General features: G+C 40.5%; 1 protein-coding gene across 7 annotated transcripts in view; it reads left to right on the top strand.

Annotated features, from left to right (window-relative positions):
- Positions 1-6,795, top strand: part of FOXP1 (forkhead box P1) — a 337,019-nt gene extending 330,224 nt beyond the window's left edge. For all 7 annotated transcript variants that reach the window (XM_042880828.1, XM_042880831.1, XM_042880827.1 and 4 more), the window contains one exon: positions 4,787-6,795. In XM_042880828.1, the coding sequence (XP_042736762.1) occupies positions 4,787-4,931 (145 nt within the window). In that variant the 3' untranslated portion in view covers positions 4,932-6,795. The remainder of the gene's footprint in view (positions 1-4,786) is intronic.
- The last annotated feature ends 6,630 nt before the right edge of the window (positions 6,796-13,425 follow it).

The raw sequence follows: 13,425 nt of genomic DNA, 5'->3' as shown, positions 1-13,425 counted from the left end.
ATGGGCCACAGAATTACTGGCTGCCTCGCCACAGCTCACATTACACATTAAAAAGAGAACTAATTTGTCGTCTTTCACTTCAAAGTAATTTGAATAAGGGATTTACAAAAGTAAGTCTAAATCAAAAAGTAGAAAACATTAACCTAATACCACTGTAGTAATTAGTTGTGAAACTAATTAGCATTTAATGGCAAAAAAAGTTTCCCACCTGCATAATGTGTTGTCAGAGGGGAGGGGGGCACGGAGGAATCTGAAGCTCTGGGTGCTTTGATATCGCAGCATTTTAAATCAGCGCACAATGTGCTTTGAAAAAAAACATCTTTAAAGATGGCAACATTCATTTTTAATTAATAATTAATTTTAAACATTGTCTTTTACCATTTACTTCAAAACATTCAAATCATCTGTTTAGCTTTTCCAGTGGTTGTTTGTGCAGTATTAATTATCTCTCCCAAAGTCGCATTACGTGACATGCTTCCCGTCGATCAGAAGCAGATTCATCTTGAGGCACTTTGAGTCACAGTTTGTTATCCTCTGCCCGTGACCACGCAGGGCCGGAGTGGAGGAGGAGCACAGGGACATGGGTTTTCTCCAGAAATGAGGCTTCTCCCAAGGGTTTCTCCTGGCCTAACAGACAGGGACAAATGTTTCTGATGTTGCGTTAATCCAAGTAATTATTTTTTGTGAGTTCAAGGCTAGCGAAGTTCGTGCACTTCTCGTTCCACCTAAGGTTTCGTTGTCTTTGAAGAGACTGTGAGGGGGGGAAGTAACCGAGTTGAAGCAGGCTAGGACATTTTCCAGAACTGTGCACAGCCGTGGCCTTTGTTGCACTTAATAATCATCTCTTAGCACATTGATACCAAGGTGAGGGGCACCGAACAAATACTGGAGAGAGAGGAGGAGGGGGGGGAGGGATGCCTCATTTTCATTATTCACCAGAAAATCCAATTTTCTGTTGTAATATGGAAATGATTGTTTCCTGAGTGTTTTCATTTTCTCAGAATTGATAATATATGTGTTCTCTGCTGAACATTTCTTTTTGCTTAAGTAAAACGTGGCGAGGTGATGTTCCAATCCCAGTCTGTGAGCTTGCCCATTAAAATGGTGTTTCTAAGTAGTAGGAAGGGATCTAAAGCCAGAACACCATTCAAATGCCTCAAGTTTGCCCTGTTTAGTAAATAAAATCCAGAGTCAACAGGGGATTTCCAGAAGCTGTGCAACCCCTGACTGTCAGTGAGCGTGCTTTGGTAGCGACGTTTCCAGTCTTTTTCTCGGTGCAGATTGCCTTGTCCCAATGCAAATGATTTTTTAAACAATTTCAGTATATTAAAATAAATCAAGCTTTAAACTTTATTGTAAGGTTTAGAGGACCTTGTTAACATGACAGCTAAGAAGTCTAACACTTTAGCTGAAGTCTTATTACCACTCATTCGTTTCCTTTTTATGACACATTGAACCACAGCTAGGTTGTGTTTTTTTTTTTCCCCTCTCCCTCCTTTTGAAACACTAGAAAGTAGTCGCATAATTACAGCTTGGGGACATAACACTTTCATCCTGATATGCTCCAAAGGTAGCCACAAAGCAAACTACTCCATGCTGTGTGCACCACCAGAACTCAGTGGCTTTAAACAACAGTCAGCTTTATTAAAAACTCCTCTGTTCCCAGAGTGGACAAACAAAAGAATTACTCAGATGTGAAAAGAAGGGGAATCAGTGTTCAGCAAGGTTATTTATTGTTAACCCCTTCTGGAGTCTTAGGCATCTACTTAAAAGGAATGGGCTGAAATGCTGCTGATACAAAAAAGAAATAGGAAACCCTTTCTTTTTTTATTTTTCTTTCTTTTCCCTCCTTTCTTGTTTTTTTGGGGGGGTTTTTTGGTTGTTTTTTGCCTAGCCCAGCATTTACCTTTTTTGTAGTTTAGAGGTAATAGTTTCTCTTCCCCCCCTAGTAAGGAGGTGGTAAATAGAGATTCAGACATACTTGAAAGATGTGAAAATCTCCCTTTGCCTTTGAGCTTACTTTAACAGAATGTTGTCAAGTTGCTCTGAAACGTTTGAGCAAAATCCTGGATTCGATCAGGTCTCTTCCTCGCATGCCACTTTGTGGTTACAACTGACAGAGGACGCAAGGAGATGAATTATTTTTGTATTCCATGCAAATCCCTCCCAGGGGGGTTGCATTACCCCGATCACCCTCTTAATTTGGGGGATGGAATCCTTCCAGGCTCACTGTCTGATGTCTGTCCAACACGTGAGCCCTGGAGGAGGACATTGTGGCCGTGCCCCATGGCTTTGTGGGCCCCTCTGCCTTGTCTCGCTCAGGGTCGAGCAGCATAAGTTCTTTGCTCACTTTGCTTTTCAGTCCTTAAGTTTTGCTTTTGACTTCTGGGAGCCGAACCAAACCTCAAAGAAAAACTCAGTTAGAACCACCTGGTTTCACCTGCTTTCATAACAAAACCAGACGGTGGTCAGAGTTTGCTGTGGAAAGGTTCAGAGGCCTTTCAAGGAGCTTTCACAGAATTTCGGGTTCTTGTGAGCACAGCAGTCACCGGCCATATCTGGTGGTGCCCATTTGTTCCTACCCAGCAGGTGGGAGGTTGTGATGGGAGACCAAGATATGGCCCCTGTGTCCATTGTAAGAAACGCATTCTGCTCTTACCTTGGAAAATGTTTGGTCTGCATTTCCAAAAATAATAATTAAAAAGCAAAAACAAGCATGGCAGTAACATCAATACCAGAAGGGCAGCAAACATGACCTAAATTAAAACAGCAGTAAAAGAGGTCCCTGCCATAAAGGCCGAGTAGCGCTCACTTCATCCGTCTGTGCGCATCGCCATTCTTTCCCTATTTCTCCTGTTTTTCATTCCCCTTTTTCTCCCAAGCGAGGGCCCCACAGGCCATTCATAATGGAAGTTTTTCTAGTTGCAGCTAATCAGCATGGTTTCACGTTTGTGCAGCCATGAGCTGCTGGGACACTCAGCACTTGTCCACCTTGGCAACTGCAAGCAAGGTGCTGTATGTGCAGCACTGGTAGCTCTTCCTGCTCTTAGCCCCCAAGACTGGAATTGTCTCTTCCTCCTCTTTTTTTCCCCTTCTTTTTCTGAAAATGGCAGAAGACCTGGTGATAGAATACGTATTTGTAAACTGGAAGGAAGAAGGTATGTGTGCACAGATGCAGTAGCAACCCTTCTTTTGGTTGGGTGGGCAGGAAGGTGCAGTTAATACCTAAGTATTGACCTAGCCCTTTCAGCACTCAGGAAGTTGAAATATGCAGGGACTTGAAAGACATTCACATCTCACATTAGAGATACGTGTAGTCAGCAAGTTAGATCCGTCCCCAACTGAATTAAATAAATAGGGTGCTTTGAGCTTTGAGCACAGTACAGACAAACAGCTGGTTCTCTCTGGTCTCCTGAAACAGGCAGAGTTACCTTTGGCTTGTGTGCTAGGTGCAGAGTACATTTCCCTGTTCCACGATTTATTCTTCCTGCCTGTCCGTGCAGCCGAGTACAGAAAGTACTGCCATTCTATCTACACAAAGCATGCAATAAAATACAGCTATTTTAAATCATTTTAAGGCAGAGCGTGCAAGGAAGGAAAAGTTCTTACAGGGGGTGTTTGCACTCAGATGTTTTCAAGTAGTCGACTTGTGAAAGGGTTAAATTAGCCTGCCTGGAAAAAAAAAGAACAGGACTCTAGGAGGTGGATATCAACTCAATGAGAGACAGAGTGGGACTTGAACTCATTAACACTTTATTTTAAGGGATTGCCTACAACATCAATTATTTAGGAAGCAAACAGGGTCTCCATTGCTGTGTCGCATTATTAATACTTGGTAATGTCAATAAAATCCTACTTTCCTATAAAGTCCCACCAACAAGACACTATTGACTCACATGGCTATTTTACATTTCAAAAGCTGCCGAACACAAAAAGAAAAGGTAATTTGTATTTGTATAGGATTTGTTGTAAATATGATTTACGAACAACATTTTTCAATTGTTATCATACCCGTTTTGAATGACCAAGCCCCGCTCCCCTGCGGGTTATTCATGTGCTGTGCCATAATGAGAAATTTGGCAGATCTCATCTCTTTAGTACATCCTTGTGCCCACCGTGAGCTAGGGATCATGTTCTGCCTTGTTTACAGCTGACAGTGTTATTATTCTCGTTAGGACTGTGCTTTCTTATCATATTGTTGTGTTGAGCGAGCCTTTTCCTCTCTGTTTGTGTTTCCTGGCAGGGCTTTTCTTCCCTTATTGACAGTTTGTAAAAATATGCATTAATTTGGAGTTTAAAGCATGTATCATGGTGTCTCTTTGCTGTGTTTGCTTGAAGTTGATTAATGATAGAACCTCACTTGGGGTCGTCCTCTGGAGAGTTGTCTCACAGGTTCTGCATGTTAACGAGCGACGCCGCACACACAGTGCAGTGATTAGCCCAACCTCCGCTGGCTTGGCGGGCCGGCAGCCCGCTCCTTTGCTTTTCGGGTGCTTATTCCACTTATTTATCCAAAGGTTGTATTCATCAACTTAACGTGTCAGCTGAGAGCACTTTCTCTCGATGCCGAGACTGAAGGCCCATCGAGGTGCTCCTCCCGTTTCCCCCGGGAGGCCGAGCGGCGGAGCGCAGCCTTCACAGCCCGGCTGCACGTTCAGGCTCTGCTCCTCAGCGCCCTGCAGCTCCGAGGGCCCAAGCCGCCCCGCGTTGCTGCCCAGCCCCCCGAGCTGTCAGAGCCGTGTTGGAGCGAGCAGCTCGCTGAGTGACCGTGTTTTTGTTTTTCCAGGCACCCCGTGCATGTCAAAGAAGAACCGCTAGATCCAGATGAAAATGAAGGCCCGCTCTCCTTAGTGACAACAGCCAACCACAGTCCAGATTTTGATCACGACAGAGATTATGAAGACGAACCTGTAAATGAGGACATAGAATGAGTATGTCTGACGTCATCATCCTGAGAATGAAGATGGGAAGAACACGTCAAACCTAGCTGTGAAATCTCTCCATTGTTGTACAGTCTGGAGGATTCTCAGTCCGCTTTGACAACTATGAAATATGTTAACTCTTAGTGCCATCAAGTATCCCATTTGGGAGTATTTTTGATTTTTCTACTTTTTGTTGAAAAAAGGAATTTGTACTCTGTGCATTGGATGGACTTGTTTGGTACTTGGGATTTTCCTCTCTTACAGTCAACGTCAGTGTTGTAAATTTGCTAAACTGATTCACTTACATTTAGCAGCCAACTGTGGACTGCAGGTCCTGCCAATTTTGGACACTTGAGGACATCAAACTGAGCATGTACACCAGAACTGCAGATCAAGTCTTTGCCCAGATTTTAAGGATTCCAATGGACAACATATTTGCACAGTACTGCATGTTGATTATCACTGCCTTTACTCCATTTTGTTGTTTTTCGGGTTTTTTTGTTTTGTTTTGTTTTTTGTTTTGCTTCCATTTGGGATGGGGAAGGCCTGTGTGTGCACGTGTGTGGATATGTGTGTGTGCGTGTGAGCGTGTCTATCGGGGAGGGGTTAAAAAGAAAAAATTATCCCAAACTTTTTAATGTATTGCTTTTATTCCCCCGCCCCACTTCTCCTCTACCATTTTAAGTTCTGACCTCAGGCCTCATCTGGGCCCAGGGCCTCTCGGAGGCTTCAACGTTTTCTGTACTTTGTGATGAATGTTAATAGGTGTTTTTATTATACAAAGCTGAATGTCATTGAATTGTTTGTAGTTTTTTCTGTCATTCATTCCAGTTTCCTTCAGATGCCACCATGTTTTCTTTAGCTGTGGAAAACATTCCATTTTGGTGTCTCTATTTTTGTTGTTGTTTTTTGAAGAGGTCCCAAATGCTGCACTATACATGTGGAAGGGTTGTCCAACGGAGAGAGAGAAACGAAGTACTGCAAGAATGAGAATGAATGGCAGATGAACATAGAAACACTGTAGGAAGCAACACAGATTCATTCCGCAAAGCAGTATTTTTTTGTTGTTGTCGTTTTGGGTTGGTTTTTATTTTGAGATTTCTTTTTTGGCAGCAATGGTGAATATTAGCAAATGCCACAAAATGGAACAGCACAAAGAAATGTATGCAGCACCAACAGAATTCACTTTTATTAGAGGATGGATAGTACAGTGGCAGGCTCTCGGTTGTTTAACACGAGTTTTAATGGGTCAACAAATCTTTCTGGAATATCTAAGATTACTGAGATGGGCACCTATACATTTATTATGACTTTTTTTTTTCTTTTTGCATTTGCATTGGCAAATAGTGGTTGGAAAGATGACTTCATTAAATTGTTATTGTACGTGGCGATGTTTCACGGTTAAACATCAGTTCAGGATTGCTTGGTGGCATTAATCTGTTTGAATACAAATTAGATTTCAGATTGAACTTGTTACGGGAGTTAATAAGGACAGAGCCCCACTAATGCTGAAGTGTTAATTTCAACTGTGCAAATCCAGTACTGCGGTTACGATTGTTATGCAATATTACACCAGCCAGTATGGAAACCTCACCGTAGGAAACGGGAAATACAGGAGAGAATTCGCACCGGGGCTTTTTAGGCACGACTGGCGATGCTCTTCAAGGCAAACATGATATGCAGAATTTGTTGCTATAGGTCAGTAAACCTTGGTCACCAAACACCTAAACGTTTTCGTTCTGCAACCACTTTTCCGTCACTCATTTATTTATGTAGGACTGTAGCTTTTTTATTATTTCAAAAAGCCTTTCAGAGCTTAATTTATATTCTTCTTTGTACCTTTTTTTTTTTTTTTTTTCCTAAAATTACCAAAGATATTACACAAAGGTAAATTATGTTCTCTGTTATATGCTTTATCTTGTGAAGCCAAATATCCTCTTATTGTTGATCAAAGGAGGTTGAAGAATTTAGAGGGAAATGACAAGCTGTGGGCTATTGCTAACCTGAGAGGGAAACTGCTCCTTTATTCTAGAACATTTAGAAGGCCAAGTAGATGTCTGAACCAAAGTTGTTACTTTTTATTTGTAGTTCTTTACAGTGACCAAAATGAAATTCTGTAAAGAGGAAGGGAGGAGAGCTTTTGAGGCTAAAACCAGGAAACAGTGTTACTGGGGACGCTAGGGATGGGAGCTGAGAAAGCGAAGATGCAGTTATTTTGCAGAGAATTAGAGTATCAGATAAAGGAGACAGTTTAATAAAATGCAGAAGAGAACAGAAAAGCTCCCACAATTTAACTGGACCACATAATAGTATTTCTAGTTTTGAAAAGAAAAAATAATAATAATAACTAATTTGGTCTTTGGTTCTACAGATTGTGTGCCACTTCTGTTTCGGGATCGTGCTAGGATGACTGCTTTCATTTTGGTTGATCTTGGCAAATTTGCTCAGTTTTGTTTAGTTTTCGGTCAGCATTTTTCATAAAGAAAGAACACTCCTGTCCACTCATAAGCTTTGGTACAAGAAATTTTATTGGCAGTTACTTTTATAAAACTCAGCTCTGCTTTCTGTTAGGAAAAAAGAAAAAGGAAAAAAAAAAAAAAAAAAGAAAAAAAAAAGAGAGAGAAATGGGGGGAAAAAAAAAAAACAAAAGAAAAGAAAAGAAAAAAAAAAAAGGGCAGTCTGTGGTCATTTGAAACATTTATTTTTCTTTAAATTATCTCCAGGCAGCTTCGTGCCGTGCCGGCGGTAGCCAGACAGGGATGGCGAGAATTGAGCCCTGTCCTTCTAAACTGAGTGGTTTGCTGGTTAGTTGGGTATTCAGAAGGGGACAAAAATCCGGTAGATTAGTTCATTCTCAGCATGTGTAGCTAGACATGAGTAAAGATAACAGCATGAGAAACTGTTAGTACGCATACCTCAGTCCGAACTGTTAGGGAATGAGTAAATAAAAAATACATTTCACTCAGTTGCACTTAGTTGTATGTCTTGCATGCTTAGTCTAAAGACTGTAGCAAAAATATTAAAAAAAAAAAAAAAATAAAAAAAAAATAAGAAAAAAAAAAAGGAATAAAAAATTAGATTTTAACCTATCTGGCAGGTGTCGCAGCCTTGCAGAAGAACCAACTGAAAATCTCAGGCTTTACATCGAGCAAACTTCACTATGATTTTTACAGTTCCGATTCTGTATCCCTTTGGATATACGGTTGCTTCTTTAGGGAGGGGTTTCCTATGTTGTACATATATATCCCACTGTGTCTGTGTGAGCCTTTGTCTTGGGGGGTGGGGAGGGTGGAAAAGGTGGCGAGGTCCTTTTTTTTTTAGATACTGTTCCTCAAAAGGAATAAATGCAGACCTGTTTGTCAAAACACCTTTTGCTTTTTGTGCAACTGCTTTATATTAACTATACTAAAAAAAAAATAGCTTTGAAAAAAAAAAAAACTACTGTATGTAATGGAATTGCAGAATACGCTGCACATGTATTTTATTTAGTTATCCTTGCTTTAAGAATATTGGATGACATTTGCTGACATGTGGGAGAAAATCCCTGACTTTTTTTTTTTTTCCAGCTTTTAAATTGTAACATAGTTGACAGATTTTGTTTTTTTTTTTCCTCTCTCTTGTTATCATGGATCGAAGCATTTTTGTACAGTTTTTGTGTTGAAGCTGTTTTTTGGTTTATTTCGTTTTGGGTTTGTTTGTTTTGATACTTTCCCACCCCTTCTGTTATCTTACCACTGCCTTTTCTGGCTGTCTCCAACAAAGTTCATATATTTGAAAGGTTAAAAAAAAAAAAAAAAAATTATAAAAAAAAAAAAAAAAAAAAAAAAAAAAAAAAAGAAAAAAAAAGTTTTTCTCCTGCTGCAGTAAATATTTTGCATGATGAGTTCCAGGGTCACACTTTCAAAGTTTATCAGTGAAGTAGTGATGAATAACGGGGGAGTGTCAAACTATTGAACTTTTTGTATAAAAACAAACAAAAAACTTTACAAGGTGCCAAGATGTAAAGACAATTTGTTACATGTTTTTTTTCTCAAAGAAAAGCGTACATTATGAAAGTAGTACCATGTATCAGGTAAATCGCTGTCAGGAATGAGAGTCAAAGCCTTCCTTGTCCACAAAACCAAGTTTGTAAATGTAAAACCTGTTAGGTTTCTGCATTCGACTAGAAGTGAAATGAAAAAAAATCAAGGCTTATGTAGAGTAAGTGACCACAAAAGAGGACCTTTTTTTGATTCTCACTCGCAAGAGTCCGGCAAGAGTTCCTGGAATGCCCCAATTCTGGAGCCCCGACTTCAGGGAGAGACCGGGGCGGGGGTTCTCATCCTACAAATATTGCAGATCATTAGATATTTTATATATATACATACATAAATATATATATATATAAAGTTTTTAAAAATAATTTTGAACTATTGTAGTTTTCAGATTGCCAATATTCTCACGCTCATTATAGCATGGAAAAAAAAAAAGAAAAAAAAAAAGAAAAAAAAAAAGCGTTTAAACTCTTTTGAAATCCTTTGGTACCTTTTGTTAACGAACTCAGATTGAGTTTTTAGATGTTTCAGAAGCAATTTAGTATTCTAGTCTTGCGAGGTGAACTTGCAGTCATGACTGCATTTTAACGGACCCAGAACAGGTAACCAACTATCTTCTACCCATAAGCCTTGATGAAAATGGTACAGTCCAGACTGTTAGCATGGTGCTTCGTGTGTATGTGCTGCCAGTAACAAGATTTTTTTTTTTTTCTTTTGATAAGGCATAAAAGAAACTCATTCCTTACATCAACTGTAATTCCATCATTCCATGTCTGTTGATACAGACAATAAAAAATGTTGTGTAGTCAGTACTAATTACTGACATTATAGCATTCTCAAATGCAATAAAAATGCTGGTTGTTCACACTGGTAATGCAAGTTGCCATGTCCTAAGTTTTTTTTTGTTTTGGTTTTGGTTTGTTTCTCCTCCCTCCCGGCTCCGTGTCACATCCCCAGCAGCCCCACAGCAGACCCTATGGAGGCCTGCTCGCCCCTCACCCTGTCCCTGCCCATCCAACACGCAGTCCATCGCACCCCTGGGGCCTTCCCAACCACGCTGAGTTGCAAGCTTTTAGCTGCAGATTCCTGGCTGGACAGGGAGCTCGTTCAGGCCTTGAGCGCTGGATCTGAGGAGGATGCCGTCATCTGCAAGAATTCATCTGCTATCCAAGCAAGTCCATCGGAGTTTGCCTGTTTGGTTCCTGGGCAGCTGGGGGTATTTGCCTTCTCAATGGGCTCAACTTCAAAGGTGGAAGCGCGAAAAAAGGGTTTGGGTCCTAATCTTGCAAATCCTCCCCAGTGCAGTTCCTTAATGGGAGCTGGACTGGACTGTTCCTCCTGGCTTCAGCAGGAAGGGCTTGGCAGGTGCTGTATGTACACAGAACGGGCTGCAAGATGGATCTCAGTCCACACCACCACGAGAACAACGTTCCGAGTTATGCTGTCACCTGAGACAAACTTGGAGAGGAAAAAACCCACCTTTTTTTTTTTTTTTTTTTTTTTGAAGTACACTTTTATTTTCTTCGTCAAGTTTTATAAAGAAAAATAAAATGTTTAATAACTAGCATTAGCAGTAAACCAGAATTTCAGAGGAGGGATTTTTTCATGAATAATTCATTAAAATTTCACATCTGCAAGATTAGTCATCCAAATAAAATGCTAATGTCAAAAACATGCACCGTCTATAATATTCTCATCAAGAAATCTTTTTGCATATAATGATAAATGCTTAAATTAGTACAAATGATTTTATAAAAATATTCTATCATAAAATTATACCAGATAACTGCTTTTTTTTTTTTTTTTTTTTCTTGAGGGGGGAGGGGGAAAATCTTGCACACTCATTACAACATGTCTCAAAATTGTATTGATGGGTGGATTTTGCTAATGAAAAATGCAAAGGATAGGATTTGAGTTAGGTCACGTATCGCTCTTTTATCACCAGCGAAGTTTTAGTACATGGGAGAGGTCTTGCTTTTGTAGTTGAGAAAACATTCCTACGTCACTGGCAGAAGAGTGTTTATTTTGGAAGGAGTGCTCTGTGTCTCCAAAGCACGGGTGGTGGGGTCAGCTCCAGGTAGAGGAACATGGCCTGGGGGGATCTCAGCCCCTTGGATGAGGATGCTTGTCCCCATAGGGGTCACCCTGGTTTTGCACAGACCAGGAGGGGATCCAGCCTGAAGACAGCCATGGCCTAGCACGGGAGCTGGAGGCCCAGCACAGCATGGTGCTCGCTGTGCTTTGCGATACAGCTGCTGATGAGCTGCATAACGCCCTCTGACCTGGGCTGTGATGGCAAAGGACGGCAGGTTTCACAGCAGTGGCCTGATGGAAGGAACAACCAACTGTTGGTGCTGTTCACTCCCACAGAGACGCGCCCTGCAGCACAACAAACTCTAATTAGCCCTTTTAACCTAGTAAACAGGCTGCGGCCCCAGTGATGATGTTAAACGTTGGTTTAATAGCGAGTTAGTCGGGTCATTGCCCAAATTCCTTGCAGAGGAGGTGAGCTCTGCCCTTCACCCAACTGCCATGATGGTGGCGGTGACAACTTCATGGCCAGTACTGCCACTGTGACTGGTGATGTCCCCTTCGTGCCATACACGTGTCCCTGCTCACCCTGTAACTCTTTGTCCCCATCTGCCATTACACCTGGTAGAGGCCCTCTCCCTGCCCCATTTTATCGGCTCCATTAGGCAGCTGCAAAGCACGTGGGCTGGAAACAGTCAACAGCATTGCGCAGAGTGTTTAACCCAAAACAGCCCTACCTCCAATCTTACTCAACAGGGAATTCCTCTATCTGGAAAAAGAGAAATGGAAACACCACCCCTGTGGCTGGAGCTGCATCTTCATTTGTTTGGAAGCCCTCAGCAGCCATTTTTGATGCATCTCAGAAGCCTAAAAAATATTGTTGTTTTTTTTTCCTTCAAGCAATAATGGTAATTTGAAGGTAACCGTCCTTTCAAGGATTAATTCCAGCCAAAGCAATAACCATTATTTACCAGAGTTTGACATTTTTATCACTCATCATATTAGCAAATTTCCATTGAAAATGCTAAAATGGTTCGTCATAAGGCACATAACTGCTTTGGCTGTAAAAATGACCAACACAAGTGCCTGTACTCAAACATTAAATTATACTGTAATTAATAAAGACAGTTAAACTGTCTACTAGCAACAGCAATTTAGGTAACCACATTTGATCGGCTATAAATTGTAACTACATTAAAATTCCAGAAATATTAGCAATATGGATTACTTGATGGAAATAGGTGCTGATCACCAACACTGCTATTTTACAACGGAAGCACAGGTCATGTTGGCCACAAAACCGTGGGCGAAGATCAAGGCTGAGTACTTTTAATCTTGTGAAACAAGCAATTACAAATAGTTGCATCGATTTGTTAAAAAGCTTTAGGTGACATAAATTGTTTCCTGTTTAGCTTATTGCTCTGATACATAAATGTCACCCAGTATAATATTAATTAGGGTCACAGAACAACAAGGGTCGGGTGATATAGTGTGCCATCACAGATGTGTCAATGCTTTGTGCAAGATGGGGAAGGTGAGAAAAGCTCCACTGCAGCGCCCAGCTCCTAATTTTACGCGATGACAAAGGAAAGTAAAGGAAACCGTGTTTTAATATGTGAAGTAATTACTTTAGTACCAGTATAATTTTACGGTTTAGGATAAATTACAATGTTTTCATTCTCGTGCTCTTGCCACATAACATAAAACTCCACATATAGCATCAATAAAATAGAATACTGTTTATAAAGTCTTTCTGCTGCACAAGACCAACACTATTTCTCCCAGCACATGGAAACTAAGCACACATTGCAGTCTGGTGTGTGTTTCTACACTTAATTTTTTTTTTAAACCCCAAAACGGGCTGTGCAGGTTATTTACTTAACATAAATCAAATGTATCATACACACTGTTTCTTTGGATTGGCATAGGACTTAGAAAAATACAGTAAGATTCTGAAAAATCTGGAGAAAATTTATTAAATATGATTTTTACTGTAATAGAATATTAATGTAACCCAATGCTCATTTCCCATTAAGTTGATCCCTTTTTAATACACACATGCTTTTTATTATTTTGCACTCATGCGAAAATTCCACATTCAGAGAGTTTCCATCTCCTTAGGAATGTCTCTGGCAAAGGCACAGTAAGAAATCTTGAACCGAGGAAAAAAAAAAACAAACCAGACAGCAAATATCGACCGATAAGATGTGGCAACGCGCTGATGAACTGAAGCAAAAGCCGATGATATAATAAAGGGTAAAAAGGCATTCAGCACTGCGAGGGGAACAGGAGAAACAATTACGCTCCAAATCCCTCCTTCTCGCTGCCACTGTACCACAGCACAGATGAAAATGTTTGATTTGCAACATAAAAGATTCATTAATTACCACTTGAATATTTAAAGCTATTTTGCAGACTAACAGAGGTAGATAAAGCAC

This window comes from Lagopus leucura, unplaced genomic scaffold (genome assembly GCF_019238085.1).
Source record: "Lagopus leucura isolate 7727_CA_CO unplaced genomic scaffold, USGS_WTPT01 Super-Scaffold_100028, whole genome shotgun sequence".
In the NCBI taxonomy this organism is placed as follows: domain Eukaryota; kingdom Metazoa; phylum Chordata; class Aves; order Galliformes; family Phasianidae; genus Lagopus; species Lagopus leucura.
Note: the sequence above shows the minus strand (reverse complement) of the source record. Positions and strands in the feature narration are given on the sequence as shown.